At 42.0% G+C, this 27,334-nt stretch overlaps 1 protein-coding gene across 10 annotated transcripts in view; it reads left to right on the top strand.

Moving 5' to 3' along the window:
* The window catches only part of LOC118280582 (twitchin), a 141,390-nt gene that overhangs the window by 91,420 nt on the left and 22,636 nt on the right, over nt 1-27,334 (top strand). For all 10 annotated transcript variants that reach the window (XM_050699464.1, XM_050699468.1, XM_050699467.1 and 7 more), the window contains 33 exons: nt 286-446; nt 1,080-1,221; nt 1,710-1,818; nt 2,387-2,591; nt 2,883-3,150; nt 3,524-3,684; nt 4,079-4,223; nt 4,804-4,956; nt 5,445-5,573; nt 6,106-6,296; nt 7,034-7,148; nt 7,668-7,863; nt 8,331-8,549; nt 9,047-9,248; nt 9,801-9,945; nt 10,275-10,310; nt 11,167-11,298; nt 11,684-11,897; nt 12,376-12,529; nt 13,706-13,942; nt 14,459-14,673; nt 14,964-20,172; nt 20,379-20,546; nt 20,893-21,045; nt 21,533-21,682; nt 22,231-22,425; nt 22,904-23,108; nt 23,707-23,865; nt 24,416-24,620; nt 24,980-25,116; nt 25,719-25,928; nt 26,366-26,721; nt 27,155-27,275. In XM_050699464.1, coding sequence (XP_050555421.1) covers nt 286-446; nt 1,080-1,221; nt 1,710-1,818; nt 2,387-2,591; nt 2,883-3,150; nt 3,524-3,684; nt 4,079-4,223; nt 4,804-4,956; nt 5,445-5,573; nt 6,106-6,296; nt 7,034-7,148; nt 7,668-7,863; nt 8,331-8,549; nt 9,047-9,248; nt 9,801-9,945; nt 10,275-10,310; nt 11,167-11,298; nt 11,684-11,897; nt 12,376-12,529; nt 13,706-13,942; nt 14,459-14,673; nt 14,964-20,172; nt 20,379-20,546; nt 20,893-21,045; nt 21,533-21,682; nt 22,231-22,425; nt 22,904-23,108; nt 23,707-23,865; nt 24,416-24,620; nt 24,980-25,116; nt 25,719-25,928; nt 26,366-26,721; nt 27,155-27,275 — 10,797 coding nt within the window. The remainder of the gene's footprint in view (nt 1-285; nt 447-1,079; nt 1,222-1,709; nt 1,819-2,386; nt 2,592-2,882; nt 3,151-3,523; nt 3,685-4,078; nt 4,224-4,803; nt 4,957-5,444; nt 5,574-6,105; nt 6,297-7,033; nt 7,149-7,667; nt 7,864-8,330; nt 8,550-9,046; nt 9,249-9,800; nt 9,946-10,274; nt 10,311-11,166; nt 11,299-11,683; nt 11,898-12,375; nt 12,530-13,705; nt 13,943-14,458; nt 14,674-14,963; nt 20,173-20,378; nt 20,547-20,892; nt 21,046-21,532; nt 21,683-22,230; nt 22,426-22,903; nt 23,109-23,706; nt 23,866-24,415; nt 24,621-24,979; nt 25,117-25,718; nt 25,929-26,365; nt 26,722-27,154; nt 27,276-27,334) is intronic.

Genomic DNA, 27,334 nt, shown 5'->3' with positions numbered 1-27,334 from the left:
GCCGGGCCTACAAAAGCTCATCATCATTGATGAGCTTCTTCTTCTCTCTTATATATGATTATACCTTACAGCACAAGCTTAAAATCATGGTTAAAGCTATTTCTATACAGCATTTGGGCATTTTACTTAACTTGCTGTAAAAAAACTACCTAATCAATTGTGCAAACTATCGTTTACCTAATGTCTCGAATATCACAACTTTATTACCAACGAATATCACTCTAAACATTAGATTTCAAAAATATTTACCTTTCTTTCATATCTAATATTCAACCAAATCTCCAGGCGAGCCCGATGCACCTGGCAAGCCAGAGTTCAAGGACTGGAGCAAGGACCACGCGGACCTCAAGTGGGAGGCTCCCAAGAACGACGGTGGCGCCCCCATCACTGCATACATTGTTGAGAAGAAGGATCGCGACACCGGCAAGTGGGTGAAGGCTGCTGAGGTATGTTTATTCTTTGGAAATACTTTTTTTTGATAGATATTTTGATCTTTCTTTGCTTTCTTTATTTTGGAGGCTTATTTTAGATAAGTGGGAGTTATTCTTGTTCAAATTCGAAAGATAAAGTTGTGTATTCTATTTCAATCAATCTCCAAAACGGGTGTGTTTATGTGATCGCTCTGGCGGTTTTCAGATATACATGTTTGATGGTGGTGGTAAATGTATCTTATTGAAAATAATGATATTCAAATATGTAGTATATTTTTGTTGTTTTCAATGAGATACATAATTGCCATTAAATGCCTATGTCTAAAAGGTGCCAGAGCGTATACACGAATTCGTCCGTTTTAGAGATTGACCCAAATATTACCTATCTGTTCCATATTTTGATTACACTTTTTTGTAATTTAACGCAACGCAACGTCACGCCTTTTATCCCCGAAGGGGTAGGCAGAGGTGCACATAACGACACGTAATGCCGCTATACAATATACACCCACTTTTCACCATTTGTGTTATAAGTCCCATGTAATAGGGGGTGAGCCTATTGCCATATACTAATTTAACTTTTATACATAATATGTAATTTAACTTTTGCAATACTCTACTCTACTAATACCTTCCTACCTTCCCCAGGTGCCCGGCAACAAGACCGAGGCCCGTGTGCCCGACCTGATCGAAGGCAAGACCTACCAGTTCCGTGTGAAGGCCGTCAACAAGGCTGGACCAGGCAAGGCGTCCGCGCCTTCCGAGAATCTGCTGGCTAAGGATAGATTTGGTAAGAATACACCATAGCTTCTATAAAATGAGTTAAGCCTCCTATTAGATTTTACAAAATCTCCGCTCTTGTTTAGTGAACAGATGTTGTGGAATCCTACGTGGAAACAAATTTGTTTAAACCGCTTTGACATAATATCACGTATAGCTAAAGTCCCTATATGGTATCTAAATAATGATTGAGTATTACTGGGGTAACTGTAAAGCCATTTGGAAGGAAATTGTCCGATGAAAGATGAAGTGTTTTGATGGTTACTGAAAACATAGCACGTGGTGTGCATTGTACCGGCATAATGGAGGTTTAAAAATTAGGGCTAATAGCTCGCCACTAGTTTATTGCATTGAGAATATATGTCTTGAAAGGTTAACCTTTGAGCATCAGAGAAAGTACGACATACGACTGATACGTACCCCTATACTTATATCTTTCCTTATTATCACAAACCTGTAGCGTAATATTATAACTAAACCTCCTTTTCCCGTCCACAGCGCCACCAAAGATCGACCGCACGAACATGCGCGACATCACTCTCAAGGCGGGACAGAACATCAGGCTGGACGTCAAGGTCAGCGGAGAACCACCACCGACCAAGACTTGGTGAGTCTACTTGTATTGCTTTTTGATTAAATTACTGTTTTGTAGTAGTCTAAAGTTTGTCTTCAATAACTTTACTTTATTCGAAGTAAATTATTATGATTACACATTATTTACAACTTAAAAATACCTAATAAGGAATAAAAACTAATTTCAAACTAAAATAAAGAAAAAATAAATAAATTGTTTTTTTATTATCTTCAATAAAAATAGGAATTTTAATAGGTCTCTTAATTTAACTTCTTTAGTAAAGTTTGTGGTAACAAATGTTTGCGCTTGCGCAGGTTCTACATAAATGTATAAAACATCAATTTAACATATGCTTGAGATGTCCAAATCAAATCTCCATAATTAGATATTGTGATGTAATCAATAGATATTGTGATTATAAGTGTAGAGTCTGTATTTTTGTCCGATCTTCTCCATTCCGACGTTTGTAAAGAACGCACAAGTCTCTGGCATTCCCATGATACAATAAACGTTTTTGTTGATACAACTTTTAAGAAAAGATAAAACATCAAACATCGAAATAACCCAAAAACGAATCTCTAACCACGGTCTTTCTCCCCAGGTTCCACAACAAGGAACGTCTATCGACCCGCGAGGATCTGACGGTAGACGTGGAAGACTACAGGACCAAGTTGTCGGTGGTCATCGCTTCACGCAAGCACAGCGGCACCTATGTGTTGAAGGCTGAGAACTCCAGCGGCAAGGACGAAGCCACTATTCAGATCAACGTACTGGATGTACCTGCTAAACCTGAGGGACCGCTTAAGGTTTGTGGAAATTGAGCTTTATGCGTGTTAGGATATGGTTTGGTTTTGAGTGTTTGGGGTAATTGAGGTTAGAATTAATTGATAATAATGTTATTAAGTCTATTTTTAAGTACATTACCAACCGACACAACTTTAGTAAAGCTAAAGATAGAACTCAAATGCAATTTTTACCCTCACTTTAAAAACAAATGTTTGATAAACACTCGTATAAATACTTATTTCATATCATTCAATCTAAAATGAACCTTACCACACGAACCAATAAAAACAAAAATCCAATCTCCCCAACAGATCTCAGACGTCCACAAGGAAGGTTGCACACTGAAATGGAACCCGCCACTAGACGACGGTGGCGCCCCCATCGACCATTACCTGGTCGAGAAGTTAGACACGGAGACTGGACGCTGGATGCCGGCGCTGAAGACCAAGGACCCGAAGGCGGAGATTGAGAACCTGGTGCCTGGACACGAGTACAAGTTCAGGGTCTCTGCTGTCAACAATGAGGGAGTTTCGGAGCCCCTTGAGGCTGACCACTCCATTATTGCGAAGAATCCGTTCGGTGAGTGGTTTTGGAGATTTATTTTTACATACATACATGTATCGTTACGCCAGTGTCCCATTTTTTTTTTATGGAACAAGAATGAAAGACGTGTCACCTGATGGTAAGCAATCGCCGCCGCCCATGGACACTTGAAACACCAGAGGCGTTACAAGTGCGTTGCCGGCCTTTTGGGGGTTAGGAATTTAAGGGTTGTTGTTCGGGAAACGGGGATTGGGAAGATTGGGAAGGGGGAATTGGGCCTCCGATTGTAGCCTCCAATTGGAGTAGGCAAAGATATTAACGCCATTTGACCCGTTTTTATTTACATTTATCAATCTCTTTTGTTTTAAACCTTAACTCCATGGTAATAAGGTTCATTCTCCCTCCACAGACGAACCCGGCAAGCCCGGAACACCAGAAGTGGTGGACTGGGACAAGGACCACGTGGACCTCAAATGGGAGAAACCCCTCAAGGATGGTGGTGCACCTATCACCGGCTACATCATTGAGAAGAGGGAGGTCGGATCACCCAAGTGGGTGAAGGCTTGTGAGGTGAGTGTAATATTTTGTCATTTATAGAGTCTTATTGGTAGAGTACGACACTCAAAAGGTTGTGGTTTGATTAATAACAAAGAATTTCAAAATCTGTACAATAGTAGCAGTAGTAAAAAGTAGCAGTTTCAATTAATTTTTGCCAACGCTTATTACACTTTTTCTTTTTATACCGTTTATCTCTTATGTTACTTGAGGCTAGCGTAACATATTATAATCTTCTATTCTCCCCTATTAGACACAATACTACTTCCTAAAACCGTGATAGAATAAAAAATTCAAATCTATGACTATAAGCTCCTATCATCATGAACGTGGAACTCAAAACTTCTGAAATAAATCCCCAACAGAAAAAACAACGAACACCCTTTCTAAATCCCCCTCCATCCCCCAGGTGGGCCCCAACGACAATGAGAAAGCGACAGTCCCCAACCTGGACGAGGGTACGGAGTACGAGTTCCGTGTGAAGGCAGTCAACGAGGCTGGACCGGGAGAACCTTCCGACGCCAGCAAGTCTGTCGTCTGCAAGCCTAGGAGACGTGAGTATCTCTTATAAATGTTTTTGCTCAAAAGTGAATTTATTGTCAAAAAAATCTGATGGGAAAATGTTATCCCCTTATTGTGGGATTCTCATTACGTTCACGAATGCCGCTATACACTTTTCAGCCATTTGTGTTATAAGTCCCAGTGTAATAGGCAAGTGCCAGTTTATTGGAGGGCCAATGAGCGTTAAAGACTTTTGGAAAAAATACTGGATGCACATATTTCTAGACTTTCGTGCTACTGCTATACGGAAATTTAGTGGAAAACCAATAAATAGCATTCTTGGTCCAATTTTAATGTATAATTTGGATACGCTCCGTACGTGTTTAATGCTGAACTATAACTAAGGCGTTCTCTACCTAGAGAATAGGGTCAGTTATAATCCCACTGACTTAAAACTGGCGGGTTGGAAATCGCAGTTTAAGTTGTTCAGGTTTAGCCAGAGAATGCTCTCATGGTAAACCCGCTCTTAGGTACATCCGCAGGATCCGTGGGAAGAGCAAGGCTAACAACAAATATATTCGACTCTGCCGTAATGATAATAAACTTTACAATAATCTCCTCTTCCTTCCGCAGTGGCGCCAAAGATCGACCGGCGCAACCTGCGCACGATCAAGGTCCGCGAGGGCGAGCCCATCTCGCTGGACGTGAAGGTCACTGGAGAACCCGCGCCCGACGTCACATGGACGCTCAATGGAAAGTCCGTCAGCAGTGGCAATGGATTGAAGCGTGAGTATTCACTTATATATTGGAGGAGTTATTTTGGCTTATTTTCAAACGTTGTTGGTTCACTTTGTTTCAACGTCTCAACGCTAGTGTTTGCAAAATGACTAAATAGATTATACAAGTGAACATTACATTTTATCTTAGCGTTTAGAGAAGTTGGTTTTAAGTATTTACAATGTAATTAAATGTAGCAAGCAGTAGCTATGACAGAATATATTTTTTTATGATGATACGGCCAATTTCAATAACCTATCTGTAGATTCGCCTACTAGAGATAGTATTTTAAGGTAAATAGTGTTTGTATTTGCTAAGTGTAATTTTCTTTTTCTTCTTGCTGCTCTGATTATTTTGACGTAGGTTTTGACATTACGAGTATGTTTCAATTTTTCCTCTATTAGATGTCACCATAGGTCAACATTATTAGATACTTATATTGTCACTATAGGTATTAGCCAAATAAATAAATGAATGTTCTTTTACTAATATCCCAGTGGTGAACGTGCCGTACCTGAGCAAGTACCAGCACTCGAGCCCGCGCCGCAAGGACTCGGGCACGTACAAGATCCAGGCCGTCAACAAGTACGGACAGGACACCGCCGAGCTCGAGATTCTTGTCACTTGTAAGTAACTTTTATATTTTACTCCGTATTTTTAGGTATAAGTACAAATTGTTGACTTGACTGTACGGTTAGTGTGGTGACTGAGCAACTGGTTGCCGCGCAAATGGTAGCGGGTTCGATTCCCGCACGAATCTACTTTTTGGGTGATTTTTTTGTTATTTTGGGTCTGGTTGTCATGTGTATGTGAAATTGTATGTTTGTAAACGCACTCGTGACACAGGAGAAAATCCTAGTGTGGCGCAACATTAAAATAAATATTTATATTATTATGTCCGTTTCTGATGCATTTATTAACGGTTGGACTACTTATAATGTTTTTTTTTTTCTAAAAATATTGAGCGCGTATATCCTATTAGGTGGCTATAGTTTTCATTATCTTCCAGATTTATCCAAAATGTTAATTGAATTCTTGTTTTTATTATTCTTGAGATGAAAAGAAGTAGAAATACATTTTTTCTAATAGTGTTCAACAGTACTAAAATTGTTCTTAAGCAAGAATAGCAAGAAATAAAACTTATTTTTCTTTCACCAGCCAAACCCGACAAACCCGAGGGTCCACTGGAAGTATCAGACATCCACAAGGACGGCTGCACCCTCAAGTGGAAGCGGCCCAAGGATGATGGAGGGGAACCCATCGAGGCTTACCTCGTCGAGAAGTATGACACGGAGACTGGCACCTGGTTGCCTGTCGGCAAGACACATGGCAATGTGCCGGAGATGGAGGTACGGTATCAATTTCTATATATCGTCGGGGATAGTGCAAAACCGCGAATCTACCATAGGTAAAGGCCGCGTATCTGCATTTGATCTAATTTTACAGGGGTAGGTTAAAACTCTTTAATATCGTTATTTTAAGGGCAAATGGCCTCATTTTTCCGTAGATAGTAAAAATGTGTTTTCTTTGTATTTTTACCATAGAGTCTCGTCAGCGAGAAGGGTGCCAATAGGGATCTTACGTGTAATGCTTGCGAAATTGAAAAATTGGCTACATTTGTCAGATACGCGGAATTATCCAATGCTAGTTACGCGGATTTGCACTATCCCCGACGATATATAATCTAGTACTGCCTATTTAAGAATAATAATAATTTTCCGAATATGCAAAAATTGGTCACGATTCACTTTTACCACAGTAATTCCCCCAATTATAAATCTATAACATAAAAATAAGTCGGGTTTTCCTTCCTGGACGCTATAACTCCAGAAAGCACGAACCGATTTCCACGGTTTTGCTTTGTTTAGAAAGGTCTTGGGCTCTGTAAAGTTAGCAAATTCAAGAGAAATACACGGAATAACACGGAGAATCATTGTGGCGAAACGAAATTCTCCGGGTTTGCTAGTATATTTCTAAATCAATATCCTACTCGATTCTTCGACTACTGAAATTAGATTAAAGATTTTGAAGAGTCCATCTAACTTGGAGAAATGTAATGTTAACTAAACGACTGGTGGTAATACAGGTCGATGGCCTGATCCCCGGCCACGAGTACAAGTTCCGCGTGAAGGCGCTGAACAAGGAAGGTGAATCGGAGCCACTGGAGACATTCGGCTCCATCATCGCTAAGGATCCGTTCAGTAAGTATGCTTAACCTGTACTTCTCTTATAATCAAAGATTATTGTATGGTATGGGACTGAACATTTATTTTATCATCTTGACGGAAACTTGAACTTAAATTTAGATTTCAGATAACGTCAGCTTTGAGTTCTTTAATATTTATTTAAAAGCTTTATTCACATAAATAAATGGGTGGACATAATGCCGTTGGCACTTTCTGCCTGTCTCACCCTTGGGTGGTGCAGAGAAAATAACCAGATATTGTGATGATCGAGCCAAATCTATGATAACAGGGCCACGGTTTATAAATTAATCAGTTTTCAATTTAAATTACATTCAAAATCACAACAAGAAGTATTTATACGAATGTATACGAATTTTGCAAATCAAATCTAATCACTGCTCAGAACAGTATTAGCTTAGCTGACAAGAAGACCCATAATAATATCCTGAACTTATTTTGACTATAAGGTACAAAAGTACCTATAGAAAAAGTATTTGAAGTATGAAACTAAATTTCCTTCCTTCCTCCCCACAGCGACTCCAGACGCGCCCGGCGCGCCCGTACCGGACGACTGGTCGGCCAGCCACGTGGACCTCAAGTGGGAGCCCCCACTGTCCGACGGAGGGTCCCCCATCATTGGCTACATCATCGAGAAGAAGGACAAATACTCCCCTCTGTGGGAGAAGGCTGTGGAAACTCACACGCCTACACCTTCTGGCACTGTTAATGGGTAAGTTCTCAACAATAGGTTTTATTTATTAACAATATCAACAGCCTATAAGTGGCCACTGCTGACCAAGGCCTCTTCTCGCACGGAGAAGGTTTGAGCATTAATCACCACGCTTGCTTAATGCGGGTTGGCAATTTCAAACTTATAATTAGAATTTCTTCACGATGTTTACCTTTACCGTTTGTCAGTGGTGTCTAAATAATCTTAGAAAGTAAATATAACTTGGAAAAAGTCACATTGATACTTGCCGTTGGTAGATTTTCAACCCATGACAAAGAAGAATGAGAAGCGGACGACTTAAACATCCGAGTCACCACGACATTAGGTTTTAGTCATTAATTATATTTTACGGCTGTAACTCGATTAGTTTCAAGCCACTTTAAGGTTTCATATTCATAATTCAGCACTGAATGTATAATATTATTATTTCACTTAAAAAAAACTGACATTATTTTTTTCTTCACCAGCTTGATCGAAGGTAACGAGTACCAGTTCCGTGTGATTGCCATCAACAAGGCTGGTCAGAGCAAACCCTCGGAGGCCAGCAAGAACTTCGTGGCCAAGCCAAGGTTCCTGGCTCCGAAGATCGACAGGCGTCACCTGAGAGACGTCACCATCTCCGCTGGATCTACACTGAAGCTGGAGGCTGCCATCACTGGAGAGCCTGCGCCAGCTGTTGAATGGAGGTAAGCAGGAGTATTGAGCTTGTATATCTTGATTACGTATGATGTAGTCATCAAGATGTCGACAAAAGTACTATAATTACCCTTTAAATGTCGACTCCAAAGCATTATTAAGGTAAGTGTCCACAGGCCCGCATCGTATGTAGGCATTGCTTATGATGCGGTCTGTACGTTGCGGATCAGTGGACGCTGGAGTTTCTATACAAAACAAACTAAAATTGTAACACGTTGCGTGCGATGCAGATTTGAGGACGCTTACCTTTAAAGTTTGAATAAAAGATAAACATTTTATAACTTCCAATATACCATCAAAAAGGGCGTATCTGCTCATATTATTTTAAAAGGCTGGCAATGCCCTTTTGAATACTCATGTGTCCTAGTGTAATGCTGATCGCTTAAGATGTTAAGCGATATGCATTACACTACGATCTAGTGAACCGTCTGCTCATTTCCATATCCATAAAATAAATAAATATACTAAATCACCTTTTCCACTCCAGATACCAGAACATGCCGCTGCGTCCATCGAAGGCGGTAATGATAGACAGTCCGGAGTACTTCACGAAGCTGGTCATCCGTCCAGTGCGTCGCGATGACTCCGGAGAGTACACCGTCACCGCCGTCAACTCCAGCGGCAAGGACCAGGTCACCATCAACGTGGTGGTCACTGACAAACCTATGAAGCCTGAGGGACCTTTGCAGGTGAGATTCTTTCTCTTTTTAACACATTGAACGCTATTGTGGTCACCGGTGACTGACGTTATCGGAGGATTTGCCTTCAACAGTTTACTATTGGCAGTCAAAGACTTAACAAGCTTTATAAAGTCCACTTGTAGTAAAATCTAAGAATCTGCATTACACTTTCTGGTAGTTATTGTATCATTACTTTTGATTGCACGGTTGGTGTGGTGCCAGGGCAACGGGCAGTGGGTTGAATTCTCGCACGGAGCAAGTCTTGTGTGTGTCAAGTTCATGTTTCTAAACGCACCCACGACACAGGAGAGAACCCTAGTGTGGAGCAACGTTTAAGAAAAAACAACTTTGTAGTTATATTTAGATTAGATGACTATAGAATAGTGTGGTTAGTTAAGTCCTTTTCTCCTGATGAAGATGATATTCGTATTTATTTCTGTGGACGCGATATACAAGATTAGGTGCCGCTTTCTAAAAAACATGCATTGGTAGATGATGTCATAGTAATAACATCAAAGATTTCAATGCCATTCTGAAACATCTTTTGCTCTTCATTATCAGATCTCAGACGTCCACAAGGAAGGAGCCACTCTCAAATGGAAGAGGCCCAAAGACGACGGTGGCGCCCCCATCGAGTACTACCAGATCGACAAACTGGACACAGAGACCGGATGCTGGGTACCGTGTGCCCGCTCCGATGAGCCTAGTAAGTAGACTTTAGATACATTTCGATCTATTTGTACAAATATAAATAATTATATTATCAATGTGTAATTTGTTTTGTATATAAATGTATTTATTTTATAATGATAATTGTTACTTTAGATTATGATTTTAGTAAAAAAATCTGAAAACTAAGATATAGGTACTATTTTTCCTTTACACCACTAAAACAACTATTTTTAGTCGGTCAATGTTAAAAAAATATTAACACAAAACGCTTAAAAAGGCAGATATCTTAAAGGAATCAAATACACGTAATATTTATAAGGAATAGAATATACAAATAAGTGAAAACAAATTGATTTTACCCAGGATTCGACCCAAATGAACCGGATCGTCCGCAACCACGTAAGACTTAGACCACGCCCTTTTTGAACGAACGAATCAACGGAATGTCTTCATTTTAGTTTTTTTTATTAATTGAGGCACATAGCACATAATTTATAGAAACGACCATGATTAATACCTCTACCATAAGTTTAAAGCAATAGTATTTGTCGATAGTAGCTACAGACGACGTAAATTTTTTGTATGGCAAACTTTACAACGCCTCTATCGGTCACCAGTGGAATTAAAATTTCTCATAAAAAAAAAATTACGCCTTCGCTAGCGACTAGCAACAAATACCATTGCTTCAAACTCATGGTAGAGGGGATGGGGTAATGGGGAAGCTAACTACATACTCAACTACACAACATAAATTAATATCTTCTCTATGCTCGTGTTTTTCTTTTCAAAATCATTGCTACACTTAAAAACACATAATTCAATCGAACCAATCTATCTTCAGCCATATATCGAAAAGATCAATAGAAGTTTAATGTCATACACAACATGAGTGGATCAATACTAGTGTTTCTTTTTTATCAAAACCTACAAAATCTTAAAATATCATAAACTCACAAATGAAGATGCAGTCATTCTCTTTCAATAAACATAATAGACGCGAAATCACTGGTTTGTGGTAGTGTTTTAATTTTATGCGCCTGCGCACATGTTAGTCACATTAGTAATATTCTTTTACACATAGTTTCAAACTTTATCAAACACATAAAAAGAAAAATCACATTTTGAATGCTTATAGTTACACTCAAAAAACACCATTATTAAAAAAAATAAGCACCAACAACTAGCCATAGCAAATAGCACCATACTACCTCGAAACAAAGTCGATATTTCCCTAACACTATAATTTATTCAACAGAATGTGAGGTAACCGGATTGACTCCTGGCAAGGAGTACAAGTTCCGCGTGTCCGCCGTGAACTCGGAGGGAGAGTCTGAACCTCTCACCTCTGAGGAGTCTATCGTCGCCAAGAATCCGTTCGACGAACCTGGTAAGTTTTGCGTTAAAATGTCTATATTATTAAGTAGAAAGAAAATGCTAATTCATCTTTTAAAAGATATCCATAGATGCGATACTTATTTGGACGTGCAGTGATCCCCCAGGCCTAATTTGTAGTTTGATAAATAAAAGTCTTATATATTTTTTTTTTTTTAAATTGTGCAGATGTTTCTAGAATTAGGTAAAAGATTTGTTTAGTGATACTGTATATATTTACACTTTTTAGAATCTCTTCTGTACTGTTCTACTCTACCGTTCAGTACCTTACCATTCTGTAACTAAATTTTATAGTATCACCAATTTTGCTACTTATTTCTACACCCTCAACCTTGCTTTTCCCATTCCAAACACTAATTCTTCATCTCTATTCACCACAGGCGCACCAGGAACACCATCAGTCACAGACTGGGACAAGGACCACGTGGACCTGAAATGGACCCCCCCACGGGACGACGGTGGCGCCCCCATCGAGGGCTACATCGTTGAGAAGAAGGACAAGTTCGGCAACTGGGAGAAGGCGGTCGAAGTACCGGCGGACAAGACCACTTGTACCGTGCCTGATCTCATTGAGGGACAGACTTATGAGTTCAGGTTGGTAGCTAGCTAATTGGTGTTTTTTTTTAAATTGAACATTGAACGCCGTGGGGTGCTAACGTGACCAGCGCTAGCGGAGGATTGGCCTTAACCAGATTTTTGTTGGCAGTCAAAGACTTAATTAGAACTTGTGGTTATGATGCGGTGGTCAGTGTTATTAATGGTTGGTTGTTACAAATGTTTTTTTTTTTATTCTAGTATGGGGATAGGATTTTTGTTCTAGGGACAGAAAGGGGATGAGAATTTACTCTAGTTTTGGCGTAACCTCGTGATAAGAATTTTCCAAAGCAGTAGATATTGTTACGTTTTTAGTGTCTAATAAATAATGGCATTTGGTCGTTTATGATACCAAATATGATACAAAATGCTAGCAAATTCTTGTTAACCTACAAATATCTCCAAAAAGTTCTTTTTTCTTCTAACTAGACTGAAATTTTCAAATTCAATTCACTAACTTGTAATTCTATAAACACAGGGTCCGTGCCGTCAACAAGGCGGGTCCAGGCGAGCCGAGCGACAGCACGCACCCCATCGTGGCCAAGCCCAGGAACCTGGCGCCCAAGATCGACAGGACCAACCTCATCGACGTCAAGATCAAAGTCGGACAGAAGTTCGGATTCGATGTCAAGGTATTTAAACAAGTTTTTTTTTTTATTTTAACACTAAAACTTTCGTAGTGATTTGAAATTATATGAATATATTAAAGAAATTTAATGTTAACCTATACCTAATGCGCTCTAAGAAGGTGCGGCTGACAGATGCCAGTATGACGTTGACGTCTCTCTTTAGGGATGGACATTAGAAAAATCTTTTTTTATCGCTATCGATACTCGCAGCATACATTTAATTCTCTTGAATTTTTTTATTAAATGTGTGTGTTATTTAGTTGTGCAGTCTAACTACGTGTATATACTTGTCAAAATAAATATTTTATGACCGAGCCCTGAGGTGTTTCAGAGTTACAGTTTTACAGAACCGTGAAGAAAACAAGGATATATTAGTTTGTATATGTTAGATTAAGTACTACCACGCATTATCAATGGCGCCGGAAATGTCTAGAAAAATGCCTACTACATATTTTTGCTTAGATAATGTCACTGTGGTTTGGGCTAGAGAGAGCCGCGTCTACAGTGGAATTTACCCACATAATTAAAGGTTCTTTAAACACATGATCCGCGCCGTGAACGACGCACGATTTTCGTTTTTTATTCTAAAAAAAGCATCGACTACCTATCCATCGTGGCCGTACAGCCCAGGACTAAACACGACTATGCGCCCAACGTTATACGACAGGACACTTTACCTCATTTTTCATTTCATTAGATTTTAAGTCGGATACTAGAACATTCCGGATTCGATGTCAAGGTATTTATAACCAAGATTTTTTTAATACTTAAATTTTCGTAGTGATTTGTAATAATAATAACATAAATCTTGAAGCAATTTAATGTTAGTAGTAATTATTTGAAAATATTATTTTCTGTGGTGTTGCCATATGAATTAAATGAAAATAATAGGGATAAATAAAAAAAATACGCGTCTAATATTATACAATAATCCACACAACAGACTGATATACATATATAGATAATTATTTGCTGTGGTGTTGCCATATGAATTAAATAAAAATGATTAGTTTTAATTATAATGTAAAATTTTAACTAATTTAAAATATCTTCTCTTAATGCTAACATGTAAATGCATGGTAAGTTCTCCAACATCGATAAAACTCCAAACATACTAAACATAGTCCCCAAAATCTTCCAATTTCTTACAAATTCTATATAACAAACCTCTATTCCCAGGTATCCGGCGAACCGATGCCAGAAACGAAATGGTTCTTGGCTAAGAAGGAAGTCAAATCTGGTGGTGACGTCAAAGTACAGCATTCAGATTATAACACTAAGCTGAACTGCAAGTCGGCCAAGCGAGCTGACAGTGGAAGGTACACCATCACTGCTGAGAACAGCAACGGCAAGGATGTGGCTGAAGTTGAGGTTATTGTGCTGGACGTGCCCAGCCCACCTGGAGGACCACTCAAGGTAGGTTTTGGGTGAAAGAGTTGAAGAAGTTGCTTTATTTTTTGGGATGTTAGTTTTTATGTCGTTAAAATGATGGTAATTCATGGTTGTGTACCAGTTATAAGAATTTCTGAATTTGTAAATTAGGATATTTTTATAATAACCATTCGTGAAACAAATATCTAGTATTTGTAGGACTAAAATTCACGTGTTTACTTGACATTAATTTCAGTAAAAATCTTTACTACGAGATTGCTTACGTTTAACAAAATCGGAACGAGAGCGCGTTTGGTGCTGTAATCGGCCTACTTCAATGAACCAACCAATCAGAGCACACGGGCGCTCGTTTCGATCAGGTTAAACGTAAAACAAATTCACACTAAGCGCTCAGAATTATCTTAAACGTATGTAAAACTATAAACTTAGCCTAAACAGAAATTTATCACTTATTGTAGTATACTAAAAACTACACTAGAATCTACACAAACAACAAAAACTCTTACTCCCCATTAATTTCCACCTTCAACTCTTCCCCAGGTCTCCGATGTCCACGCCAACGGAGCCAAGTTATCCTGGAACCCACCAGCAGACGACGGTGGTCAGCCCATCGACAAGTACGTGGTGGAACGCATGGACGAGGCCACGGGACGATGGGTCACCGCTGGAGAAACCGACGGGCCTCAGACCAGCCTCGCTGTCGAAGGCCTTACTCCTGGACATAAGTACAAGTTCAGGGTCCGGGCTGTTAATAGGTAGGTGTTATTCATTTATTGTAGGTAGTTAAATGTTTTAAAAAACAGCATTTCTTAAAGAAAGAAGTAACTAAAGATTTAAAACAGTTATAATTTATTTCTGGATTTTTTACAGTTTCTGATTCATTTATCATTGAAGCAAACTACAAGATAATTGGCTCTCTTCGGGTTTTTACTGAAACTTTTTATCCAAAAATATTTTTGGATATAAAAGTTTCAGTTATTTTAAATCCTTTCGACTTATTCTAAATGAAAACAATTCTCATAATCTCTTTTTCTTGTACCTCCAGGCAAGGCAAGTCCGAGCCACTCACCACACCACACGCCACCGAAGCCAAGAATCCATTCGACGTCGCCGGCAAGCCTGGCACGCCCAAGATCAAGGACTTCGACAGAGACTTCGTGGAACTCGAATGGACCAGACCACAGACCGATGGTGGAGCACCCATCACCGGCTACGTCATCGAGAAGAAGGACCGCTTCTCCCCCGACTGGGAGGAATGCGCACAAATCGAGGGTGACGTCACTACAGGCAAGGTCCCAGACCTCATCGAAGGAAACACGTACGAGTTCCGCGTCCGTGCCGTCAACAAGGCCGGTAAAGGTGAACCTAGCGACGGAACTGCACCACATCTTGCTAGACCTAAGAACCTGCCGCCCAAGATCGACAGGAACTTCATGTTCGACATCAAGGTCAAGGTCGGACAGAACTTCGACCTGGACGTGCCAGTCGCTGGCGAGCCAACACCTACCAAGGAATGGTTCAACGGTGACAACCTCGTCATGAACACTGACAGGATCAAGATTGTCAATGACGCACACAGCACTAAGATCCGTGTCATTGACGCCAAGAGGGCTGACACTGGCACTTACACTCTGAAGGCCAGGAACATCAACGGTACTGACACGGCCACGGTTAAGATCACAGTCATGGACGTGCCAACACCACCTGAAGGTCCACTCCGCGCTGATGACATCACCAAGTCTGGCTGCACTCTACGCTGGAGGCCGCCCAAGGACGACGGTGGTGCAGAGATCACTCACTACGTCGTTGAGAAGATGGACCAAGAGAACATGCGCTGGATCCCAGCTGGTGAGGTCCAGTCCTGCAGCATCAGGATTGACCACCTCATCGAAGGTCACGACTACAACTTCCGTGTCCGTGCTGTCAACAAACACGGCGAATCACAACCCCTTGTTGGACACGAGCCAATCACTGCCAAGGATCCCTACGGTACTCCAGACAAACCTGGAACTCCAGTTGTCAAGGACTGGGACAAAGACCACATGGACCTCGAATGGGTGCCACCGAAGAAGGATGGCGGTTCACCCATCACTGGTTACATCATCGAGGCTAAGAAGAAGTACGGACCTTGGGAAGTCGCTGCCACTGTGCCTGGAAACCAGACGACTGCCACCGTACCTAACCTCCAAGAGGGTGAGGAGTACGAGTTCAGGGTTATTGCTGTCAACAAGGCCGGTAACGGAGAGCCCAGTGATGCTTCCACACCACAGGTGGCCAAGGCCAGGTTCTGCGCACCACACTTCGACAAAATGCTCTTGGCAGACAAGACTGTCAAGGCTGGCCAGAGGATCCAATACGAGATTCCGATCGAGGCATCGCCTAAACCAACTGTCGAATGGCAGATCAACGGTAAAGTGGTCCACCCAACAGACAGGATCGATATCCAGATTCTACACAACAGGGTCATTCTAGACATTCCATTCTCCGTCCGCGCTGATGGAGGCGTTTACAAACTGACCTTGAAGAACGACCTCGGAGTCTGCTCTGCTGCAGCTCAAGTGACCGTCCTCGACAGACCTTCGAGGCCTGAGAAACCTTTGGTCGTATCTGACGTTACCAAGGAATCTTGCTCGCTATCATGGAAGGTACCTTTGGACGATGGTGGATCACCGATCCTCCACTACGTCATTGAGAAGATGGACCTGTCGCGTGGTACCTGGTCTGATGCTGGTATGAGCACTTTCCTATCGCACCAAGTCACCAGGTTGATCCACATGAAGGAATACTTGTTCAGAGTGAGCGCTGTCAACGCTATTGGTCAGTCTGAGCCTTTGGAGCTGGACCGTGCTATCGTCGCCAAGAACGAGTTCGACGAGCCATCCGCTCCTGGCAAACCTAAGGCCACTGACTGGAGCAAGAACCACGTCGACCTTGAATGGGAGAAGCCTAAGTCTGATGGTGGATCACCAATCACTGGTTACATCATTCAGAAGAAGGAGAAGGGCAGCCCCTACTGGGTGAATGCTGTCCATGTGCCTCCTAGCAAGAACAAGGCTACTGTACCTGATCTGACTGAAGGCCAGGACTATGAGTTCCGCGTTATTGCCGTGAACCAAGCTGGTCAATCAGAGCCTAGCGAGCCATCTGACATTATCACAGCTAAGGACAGATTCGTGGCTCCTAAGATTCTTACACCACTTAAGGAGATCCGCATCAAGGCTGGACTCATCTTCCACATGGATGTGGACTTCATTGGAGAGCCTACTCCTGATGTGACATGGACTTGTGACGGCAAGCCAGTGGTAGCCAACGAGAGGACAACAGTCACTATTGTTGGTCACCACACCATTGTACACACTGTCAACTGCAAGCGTTCAGACGCTGGCAAGTACAACCTGAAGCTGAAGAACGACTCCGGCACTGATGAGGGAAGCTTCGAGCTCATTGTTCTCGATGTGCCCGGAGCACCACAGCCTCCATTCGAATACGAAGAGATTACTGCACAGTCCGTCACGTTGTCATGGAAACCACCCAAGGACAACGGTGGCAGCGAGCTTACTGCTTACGTCATTGAGAAACGTGACCTCACCCACGGAGGTGGATGGGTACCAGCTGTCACTTACATCAACCCGAAATTCAACCACGCGACTGTACCACGTCTGTCTGAAGGTACCAAGTACGAGTTCAGAGTATTCGCTGAGAACCTTCAAGGTCGCTCTGAGCCACTCGTCACTGACAGGGCAATCATTGCCAAGAACCAGTACACAGTACCTGGCAAGCCTGGCAAACCAGAGCTTGTTGCTGCAGACAAGGACCACATCAACATCAGATGGTCGCCGCCCATCTCGAACGGAGGATCGAACATCCTTGGTTACGACGTTGAGAGGAGGGACAAGGCTACTGGCCGCTGGATCAAACTGAACAAGGACCCCGTCAGGTTGAACGAATACAATGACGAGAGGGTACAGGAAGGCCACCAGTACGAGTACAGAGTGTCGGCAGTCAACGCTGCCGGACCTGGACAGCCTTCCGACGAATCCAACGTCTTCATCGCTAGACCAATGAAGGAGAGCCCCAAACTGAAGTTAGACCACCTCATCGGCAGGAAGATCAAGGTCCGTGCTGGCGAACCTATCAATATCAACATTCCAATCAGTGGCGCGCCCACACCGACCATCTCCTGGACCAAGGGATCAGTTCCTATTGTACCCTCGCACAGGGTCAGCGCTGAGACCAAGGCTGATGAAACTAAACTCAGCATTGAGAAGTCTGTTCGCGAAGATGCTGGCAAATACACGATCACAGCGTCTAACGCTCACGGCAAAGACTCCGCTGACATTGAAGTCATCGTTGTCGACAAACCAGGAGTGCCTAAAGGTCCTCTCCTGTGCCAGCCCGTCACACACGACTCCATCAGCCTCACTTGGCAGCCACCCACCGACGACGGTGGCAGCGAGATCACCGGCTACGTTGTCGAGGTTGCTGAATTCGGAGTTAACGACTGGCGCACGGTCGCTGGCTTCTGTCCCAAGTGCTCGTTCACTGTAAAGAACTTGACAGAAGGCAAGAAATACGTATTCAGGGTTCGCGCTGAGAACTTGTACGGTGTCTCCGACCCATTGGAGAGCAAGCCTACACTTGCCAAGTCACCGTTCGACCCACCAGATGCACCAGACACGCCCAAGATTACTGGATACAGCTCCAACAGCTGCTCTCTCGAATGGGAGCCACCGAAGGACTGTGGTGGCAAACCCATCACTGGATACTATGTTGAGAAGAGAGAGCGTGGAGGTGACTGGGTCAAGGTTAACAACTACCCAACACCTAACACATGCTACACAGTATCTGACTTACGCGAGGGCAACCGCTACGAGTTCCGCGTCATTGCTGTCAATGAAGCCGGACCCGGCAAGCCTAGCAAGCCGACCGAACCAATCACAGCACAGACTCAGAGACTTAAGCCCAGCCCACCAGAGGCGCCCAAACCAGACAGAGTTACCAAAGACTCCGTTACATTGTCCTGGAGGCCACCCAAGAGCGACGGTGGCGCCAAGATCAAGGGATACATCATCCAACAGAAGGGCAAGGGAGACAAGGACTGGAAGGACGTCAATGACGTGCCTATTCCAAGCCTGGTACACACTGTACCTGCGCTTAAGGAAGGAGCTGAATACCAGTTCAGGGTTATCGCTGTTAACGAGGTTGGCCGCTCAGATCCTAGCAAGCCAACCAGCGAGATCATCATCGCTGAACAGCCCAACAAACCATGCATGGACCTTGGAGGAGTCAGGGACATTACTGTACGTGCTGGAGAGGACTTCTCCATTCACGTGCCATACACTGGCTTCCCACAACCGACTGCCCAATGGTTCGCCGACGACAACTTGCTTGATGTTGAAGGCGATTCCAGAATATTCCAGAAGATTACACCAGAGTCTGCATCTCTTGTTGTCAAGAACGCGAAGAGGTCAGACGGTGGACAGTACCGCCTGCAACTGCGTAACCCATCTGGTTACGACACGGCCACCATCAACGTGCGTGTGCTCGACAGGCCTGGCAAACCAGAGAACCTGCGGGCTGATGAGTTCGAAGGTGAAGCCCTTACACTGTACTGGAACCCGCCAAAGGACAATGGCGGCGGCGAGATCACCAACTACGTGGTTGAGAAGCGCGAGGGCAGAACCGCCAACTGGACCAAGGTATCCGGCTACGTCACCACTCCGTTCCTGCGGGTGAAGAACTTGACGGTCGGAAAGGATTACGAATTCAGGGTTATGGCTGAGAACCAGTATGGTCAGTCTGACCCAGCACAGACTACTGAGCCGATCAAGGCTAGGCATCCATTCGACCCGCCTGGTGCACCTGGAGCCCCTCGCTCTGTGGAGACGACGGAGTCTTCCATTACCATCACTTGGACCAAGCCTCGTCACGACGGTGGCTCGCCTATTACTGGTTATGTCGTAGAAAAGCGACTTATAACTGAAGACAAATGGACGAAGGCATCTCACGCACACATTCCTGACACCACGTACAAGGTTACTGGTCTGATTGAGAACCACGAGTATGAGTTCCGTGTGGCCGCTATCAATGCTGCCGGTCAGGGACCTTACTCCGCCAGCTCTGATGCCATCAGGGCCTGCGCTCCACCCAACTCGCCGAAGATCACCAGCGATCTCAGCCTCAGGGACATCACTGTTATTGCTGGAGAGGAGATCAAGATCACTGTGCCGTTTACTGGCAACCCAAGGCCAAAGGTAAGATTCCAAATTTATTATTTCAGTAACATCATCGATTCCCAAAATTTTACCTTGTGTTCTTTATCTATTTTGCATACAATTCTGTTCTCGCCATTATCTTATAGCTTAGAAAAGGCTTAAAATTCCCAACACATTTAAATTACACTTTGATTTTGACCATCCTACCTAAAAAGCTCCTCTTATAAACCGATTTCTTCCACCAGGTATCATGGATAGTGAACAACGAGGAGGTGTTCCCGGACAACCGCATTCGCTTCGTGACATCAGACGTGGACACCGTATTCCACAACTCGCCTGCCAAGAGATCCGACACAGGATCCTACACCATCCAGCTGGTTAACAGCGAAGGTTCTGACAGTGCTACCTGCAGGGTAAGTGGCTTTTGATTGAATTAATTTTTCCTAAGTATTTTAATTGACTAGTAGAAAGTTTAAAACATTTAGATAACTTTAAATAGAGCCATTTTTGAACTGAGGATATATTTTATTCAGTGCAGTTTGAAGTGTTAAAATCTGTTTACTTCTTCACGATAAAATAATTGATTTTTGAAATATAATAGGTACTTCATACGTCATTTCCCCTATGATTCTAAACACAAATGAAAAAAAAATGTTTTCCATTTCAATAATTATGTTTTCCGTATCAAAATATCTTCTTCTTCTCTTCAAAACTTGCACCAAAATAGACCCTAGTCCTCAAATAACCCTATATTTCCAGGTCCTAGTAGTAGACAGGCCATCACCGCCAGTCGGACCTCTGGACGCGTACGACATCACGCCAGACACATGCACGCTGTCCTGGAAACCACCGCTAGATGATGGTGGATCTCCCATCACCAACTACGTGGTCGAGAAGATGGATAACAGTGGAGTAAGTAAATTTTTATTAAATTACATACATAATATAAAAATGAAACTTAAACATGAAGAATCTGTGAAACAGTTGACACAGCCTTAAAATAGTGTTTGTAGTAAATCAATCGGTATCAAAGCATTTCTTAAAAAGTTACTTCCCGAAAAAAATATCAGAATTACGCTAGTTAGGGCATAAAACATGACAATAAAAACCGCATTAGGTACCATTTATAAATAATAACGTTGTGAAATCTTTCAAGACATCCCAGTCTTAGTAAATAGCCCAAATAAACTATTAATCTTACACAAAGTTAAGGAATTTCTATAATTTACACCATATACAGGTACTTTTATTCGTCAATATAGATCTGTCCGTCATTAAAATAGGTAATCGTTTCAAAATGTACATTAGTTTGGATGAATAATCGCACGTTAAGTCCATAAAAGTTTACCAATTTTCACTTTGTTATTTCGTACTAACAATCCTCGTTATTTTCCAACAGGTATGGTCAAAGATCTCATCGTTTGTCCGCAACTGCCACTACAACGTTATGGGCCTGGAACCGAACCGCAAGTACACGTTCCGCGTCCGCGCTGAGAACCAGTACGGAGTGTCCGACCCATTGACCATGGACGATGCTATCACTGCCAAGGTGTGTATTCTATGTTTTTACAATAATGTTTGTTTGTTGGACAAAAATAGTGTAAAGCTCCAAGCTCTTTGAATTCAACTAAGTATAGGAAAAGAACCATCTAAAGAGCGTCAAGGTGGATAAACCATAATTTAAGCTGTTTAAACAAAAAAATCATTGTAATGCATCAAGCAATTTTTTGTTAGACTACAATCTAATCAAATATGTAGTTTTTATTTTAATCTTTATTAAATTAATTAGAGGGTTTAATCATACAGTGATTATTGACTACGGTCTAATCAAATATGTAGTTATTAAAAAAATATGGTTGCTTTTACATTTACTGAAAATTCTTTTTATAGAGCACATAGGTCGCTATCTTATGTCCAATATTGATGAACTAATCATTAAGATTTTTTAATTAATCAGGGGATTTTGTTGTTTGTCATTTTTATAGCAACATTATTATAACCTCACAAAATATAATGACAAAATTACACTTAAAACTCCCTTGTTATCTTTTCAATGCGAAAAATATTTTTTATAAAAATAATAATTTCTATCCCCAGTTCCCATTCACGATTCCCGACCCGCCGGGCATGCCTCGCGTGACCGACTGGGACGGTTCAGCAGCCTCGCTGATCTGGGACCGCCCTCGCTCGGACGGCGGCGCCCGCATCCAGGGCTACAAGCTGGAGTACAGGGATGTACAGGACGGAGTCTGGAACAGCTCCGATTATCTCGTCAAGGATTGCAATTACCAGGTAAGGGTTGTTTGCTGGTGTTTTATATGTGGTTGTAGAGGGATTTTGTGGGGAAAGTGTTCTTTGGTAAAGACATTTCTAAAAATAACAAAATATACTCTCTGGTTGTGATTTTGCATTTAGTTTCTCTCTATAATATGTAGGCATGAAATGTATAATGTATATGTAAAGATATTTACTGAACTTTGAAAAAAGTATTTTGTAAATGATAAATGATATTTATTTTTGCAAATAGGTTACAATGTAACTCTTTTACACATGAATCTGAAATAACTAGATGAGGCCGGCATTTCCTATCGGACTACTCTGAGAAGAAATGCCGAAACAAACTCAGAACTCTGTAAAGAGTTCCAGAGCCTATTCGGAATAGATCTTTTATCTGATTTTTTTATGTTTAGCATTAAACTCGAGGTGTTTTTGGTCTTGTACCATTTTATTCAACTATACAACTAAACCCAACATCCCCTCTACCCCCCAGGCTTACAACCTAGAGCCGGGGCACGAGTACGAGTTCCGTGTCCGCGCGAAGAACGCGGCGGGCTGGAGCAAGTACTCGGCTAGCTCGCAGCGGTTCAAGGTGCGCGGCAAGGCCAACCCGCCCGCGCCGCCGCGCGCGCCCCGCGTCGTCAGGGTCGGCAGGAACTATGTCGACCTGTCCTGGGACCCGCCGGCGCATGATGGAGGTGAGATGTTGCTGATGATTATTATTATAGAGAAGGTTTTGGAAGTTTTATTTTGAACATTAATATAGCTTGTGTCTAATTAGTTATTTACTTTGAACAGGATAGATTTTTGATGATTATAAGTGTTTTACATTCTTAATTTCCCGAAAAGATCTATCTATTTTCTTGTGTGATGTAGCCCAATCAGGCTAGATTTTGAGCTCTAAGACAAAGCTCGGTATGGAGACGGAGGGACGGGTACTTTACCAACAGAGATGTGCTATAGTAGCTATGTTCTGAGGATCCAATAGCTAACTGTTTCCATTGATACTAAGCTATGTAGCTGTGCGAGGAAAATACGCAGGTCGAGTATGCGATGTATAGTAGGAAAGCCATCCATAACACGTATCTATAGCACCCTTAAACCTCCCTTAAACCACCGTAGTGTTTCTTTTTCTAAATAGTAACAGTATAATTTTGAAAAAAAAATTATGAAAAAAAAATGCCAGAATCTGAATGACATTTTAAGTCATATATAAAAGTATAAATAGAAGACTAATATCAAAGGTCTGTTGAAACATAGGCAATTATACTAATTTTCTTGATCGCATTGTCCCAGGTTCCCGTGTGACTGGCTACATAATCGAGCGCCGCGACGTGGGCAGCTCGGTGTGGGTGAAGTGCAACGACTACAACGTGCAGGACACCACCTTCACTGCCATGAACCTCAATGAGAAGGCTGACTACGAGTTCCGTATTGTCGCTGTTAACTCAGCTGGTGAGTTTCATCACTATTATAATTATACTGCAGCTAAATAAGATATTTACTATTGAATATAGGCTTCCCCAGTGAAGCTTACTTCTCGTTTACTATCTGATAATTTTATGCCTTAACTTTGTTAATAATAATTTGTTAATGGCAACGCCAGTTATGGTCTGGTCAACCATACTACAAGTCGAATCTAGTCTACGTTTAAAAAAACCAACTTTAAAAACCATAAACTAACAACACGCGTTAAAGTACGAAGCTCTATTTATGAAGTCAAGTAATAAACCTAAAAGCTTCTTCTAAGTCTGAAAAATACTATGCTGAAAACCGAATCAAAATCGGTTCAGCCAAACGCGAGATAATCGCGCACAAACATACATACATACTTACAAGTTAAACTGAGAACTTTCTCCTCTCCTCCTTTTTTTAAAGGTTGGATTTATCTTATTCTTATTTGACCCATAATCTCCACACTTTATATACAGGTGCTGAGATTGTAGTTCTAAAGGTTCAGGTCTATCAGAGAACTATCAGTAACCATCCCCTATTCTTTCCACAGGCAAGTCAGAACCATCAAGCTGCACCACTCCAGTCCGCACGGGCGAGGAGTTGGGTGGCACTAAACCAGAATGGGTGAAGCAGTTGCCGCCCACTGTCTGCGCGCCGCTGGGCAAACCATTCACGCTGGAGTGTGTGGCCACTGGCAACCCAGTGCCCACTGGTAGATGGCTCAAGAACGGCCGTGAAGTCGTTTTGGGTAACAGGTATGTGAATTGAAGATTTTTTGAGATAGATAATAACACTTTATTACGGAAAAACTGCAATAAAGAACCCTTCTCTAAATTAACTTTAAAAATAATTTATTAATTTTCGAGAAGAAAGCATATAGAAAAGACTGTGTTTTTAACTCCTTCTGAGAAGTTCAAGATCAAAAATTACACTGATCAATTGACTACAACTTTAGCTACCGAATATGAGGTTTCAAACTTAATCCTTGATTCTGCTAAGCTAAAGCGTTTTTAGTTTAGCTTAAAAGAAAATAGTAAAAATCTTTTATTTTTTACCTTTCTACCTCATTATAGAAAAATACAGCTTATTAACTAAAACCTCTTCATTTCCTTAGGTTTATCGCGGAGTCCCGCGAAGGTACGCTCCGCCTGAACATCACGGCGGCCACGGACGCCGACGAGGGAGACTACACGTGCGAGGCCGTCAACAACATCGGCTTCATCTACTGCACTGGACATCTCAAGATTGGAAGTGAGTGCACTGGGAATAAACTTACATACATACATAACTTGACTTTGCCTGTCCCCCATGGGGGATGGCGGAGACAATGGAACGCCAAAAGCTACGAATCTTACATACCTCTCACTTCATCAACAGTCATCAATCTTTTTATGCGTGCTCGTCGGTTACGGGTACATTTAATTTGGCTATATGTCCGTCTAGAGCGCCTGCTACCGACGGCCTAAAGAAAAGAATAAACTTTAAAACATATTTTTTTATAGCCAATGAGAAATAATCTTACAACATGAATCTTAGCTATGGACGTTTATAACACTAGAGTTGTATTTCTTGATCCGGAGCTGCGGACTACCTAGCGGGTTTACCGGGGCTCCGGCTCGAAGGGCAGGAGTAGGAACGGGGCGGTGTTTATTCAGTAACACTCCCTCTCGCCTCGCCCAAGGCGAGAGAAGCCATTGGATGATTTTCCCCCTTAAAAAAAAGAGTTATAAATCTTAGTTTAGCTTAGCTCCAATTCTTGAAAAAATATCTTAGAACTCACAAATATAGTAAGCCCTTATTCCGCGCGAACACATATAATGAGACACTCACTTACTTAACTACTTCCCCCCCAGACCCACCTCGCATCGTCCGCATGCCGGGCGACCTGCACCTGCCGGAGCACGACAACACGAAGATCAAGGTCCTGTACACCGGCGACCAGCCCGCAGACGTCGTCCTCACCAAGGACGGACACAAGCTCACCGACTCGCCGCACTTCAAGTACACCGTCTTCGATGACTATATACTTATCTTCATCAAGGATATTACTAAGGATGATATGGGTGAGTCAGATACTTATTATTCTTTGAATTGTACGCTCTATCGTGGGTAAAAGTTAAGAAAGCTATTTGCTACGATTCTGCAATGACTATGTACTATTCTCTTGAGGGTGTGGTGTGGAAATTATAAAGCCTCGGCTGCAGTTGTTTTTATAAAAAAGCGGGCAATTTATTTCTTTTTTCGTTCAAAATCATATCGATAAGTGCGAAAACAGAGAAATAAAGAGATGCTTCACGAACAATGAATGCCCTGCATATTAATTCTTGAATCAACCAACGACTAATGAGTGTTATTGCTTTAATTTGGCAAATCAAATTGTGTTTATAATCAAAAAAGTAATTTTCAAGTTAACTTATTGCGTTAAAAACAAGACAAACACAGACAAAACTATGATGTAATCCACAGTCTCTTAACGTTTAACAAAATCTTTCCCCAACAGGCATCTACAAGATCGCCATTTCGAACAAGTCGGGCGAGACATCAGACACGTTCAGCGTCACCGTCACCGGGTTACCAGGACCTCCACAAGGTCCTCTGGAGACCACGGACATCAGCCGTCACTCCTGCACCCTCGCATGGAAGCCTCCCACGTACGACGGAGGCCTGCCCGTCACTCACTACGTCATCGAACGTAACGACATCTCGGGCACCGCGTGGATAACTATCGCGTCCTCTGTGAGGGACACCAAGTTCACAGTACAAGGGTTGACGGAGGGACAGGAGTATAACTTCAGGGTTCATGCTGCTAACGATAACGGCATGGGACCGGCTCTTGAAGGACCCAGCCCGATTAAGGTGGGTAGTGGTTTTGTAATAATAATAATTTGGTCATGTTGTATATTATGAAAAGAAATAGGAATATAGTTTTTGTGATAAGTTTGCCTATAGATTTTGGCTTATTTTAAAAATAGTTTCTCATGTCTTTGATGTATCGATTAAAAGTAAATATCCTCATTTACCGGTGCCTAAGTTAATGATTTATTATTTCAAAATGCGCACACGCAATAATTTCGTTTTAAATGATAACAAAATACATATTTATTTTGGCAAATTGGTTAAAATGTAACTCTTTTACAAATCTCTTAAACAACTAGATTAAACAACTAGATCGAACCACTCTGAGAAGAAATGTCGAAACGAACTCAGAGTTTGTAGAAGGGCCCTCAAAAATCGCGATCTACACACGTACGTTCACAGTCATATTGATACATGTTCCTTCTACCACCAGGCCAAGGCACCATACGACCCACCATCAGCTCCTGGCATCCCCAAGATCCTGGAGGTCGGAGGAGACTTCGTCCACCTGGAATGGGACAAACCAGAGAGTGACGGTGGATCTAGGATTCAAGGTATGTTTCAATAATAGTGTTGTGTACTTAAAAGATAGAGTTTTAGGAGTATTTGGTAG

This window comes from Spodoptera frugiperda, chromosome 16 (genome assembly GCF_023101765.2).
Source record: "Spodoptera frugiperda isolate SF20-4 chromosome 16, AGI-APGP_CSIRO_Sfru_2.0, whole genome shotgun sequence".
Classification (NCBI taxonomy): Eukaryota; Metazoa; Arthropoda; class Insecta; order Lepidoptera; family Noctuidae; genus Spodoptera; species Spodoptera frugiperda.
Note: the sequence above shows the minus strand (reverse complement) of the source record. Positions and strands in the feature narration are given on the sequence as shown.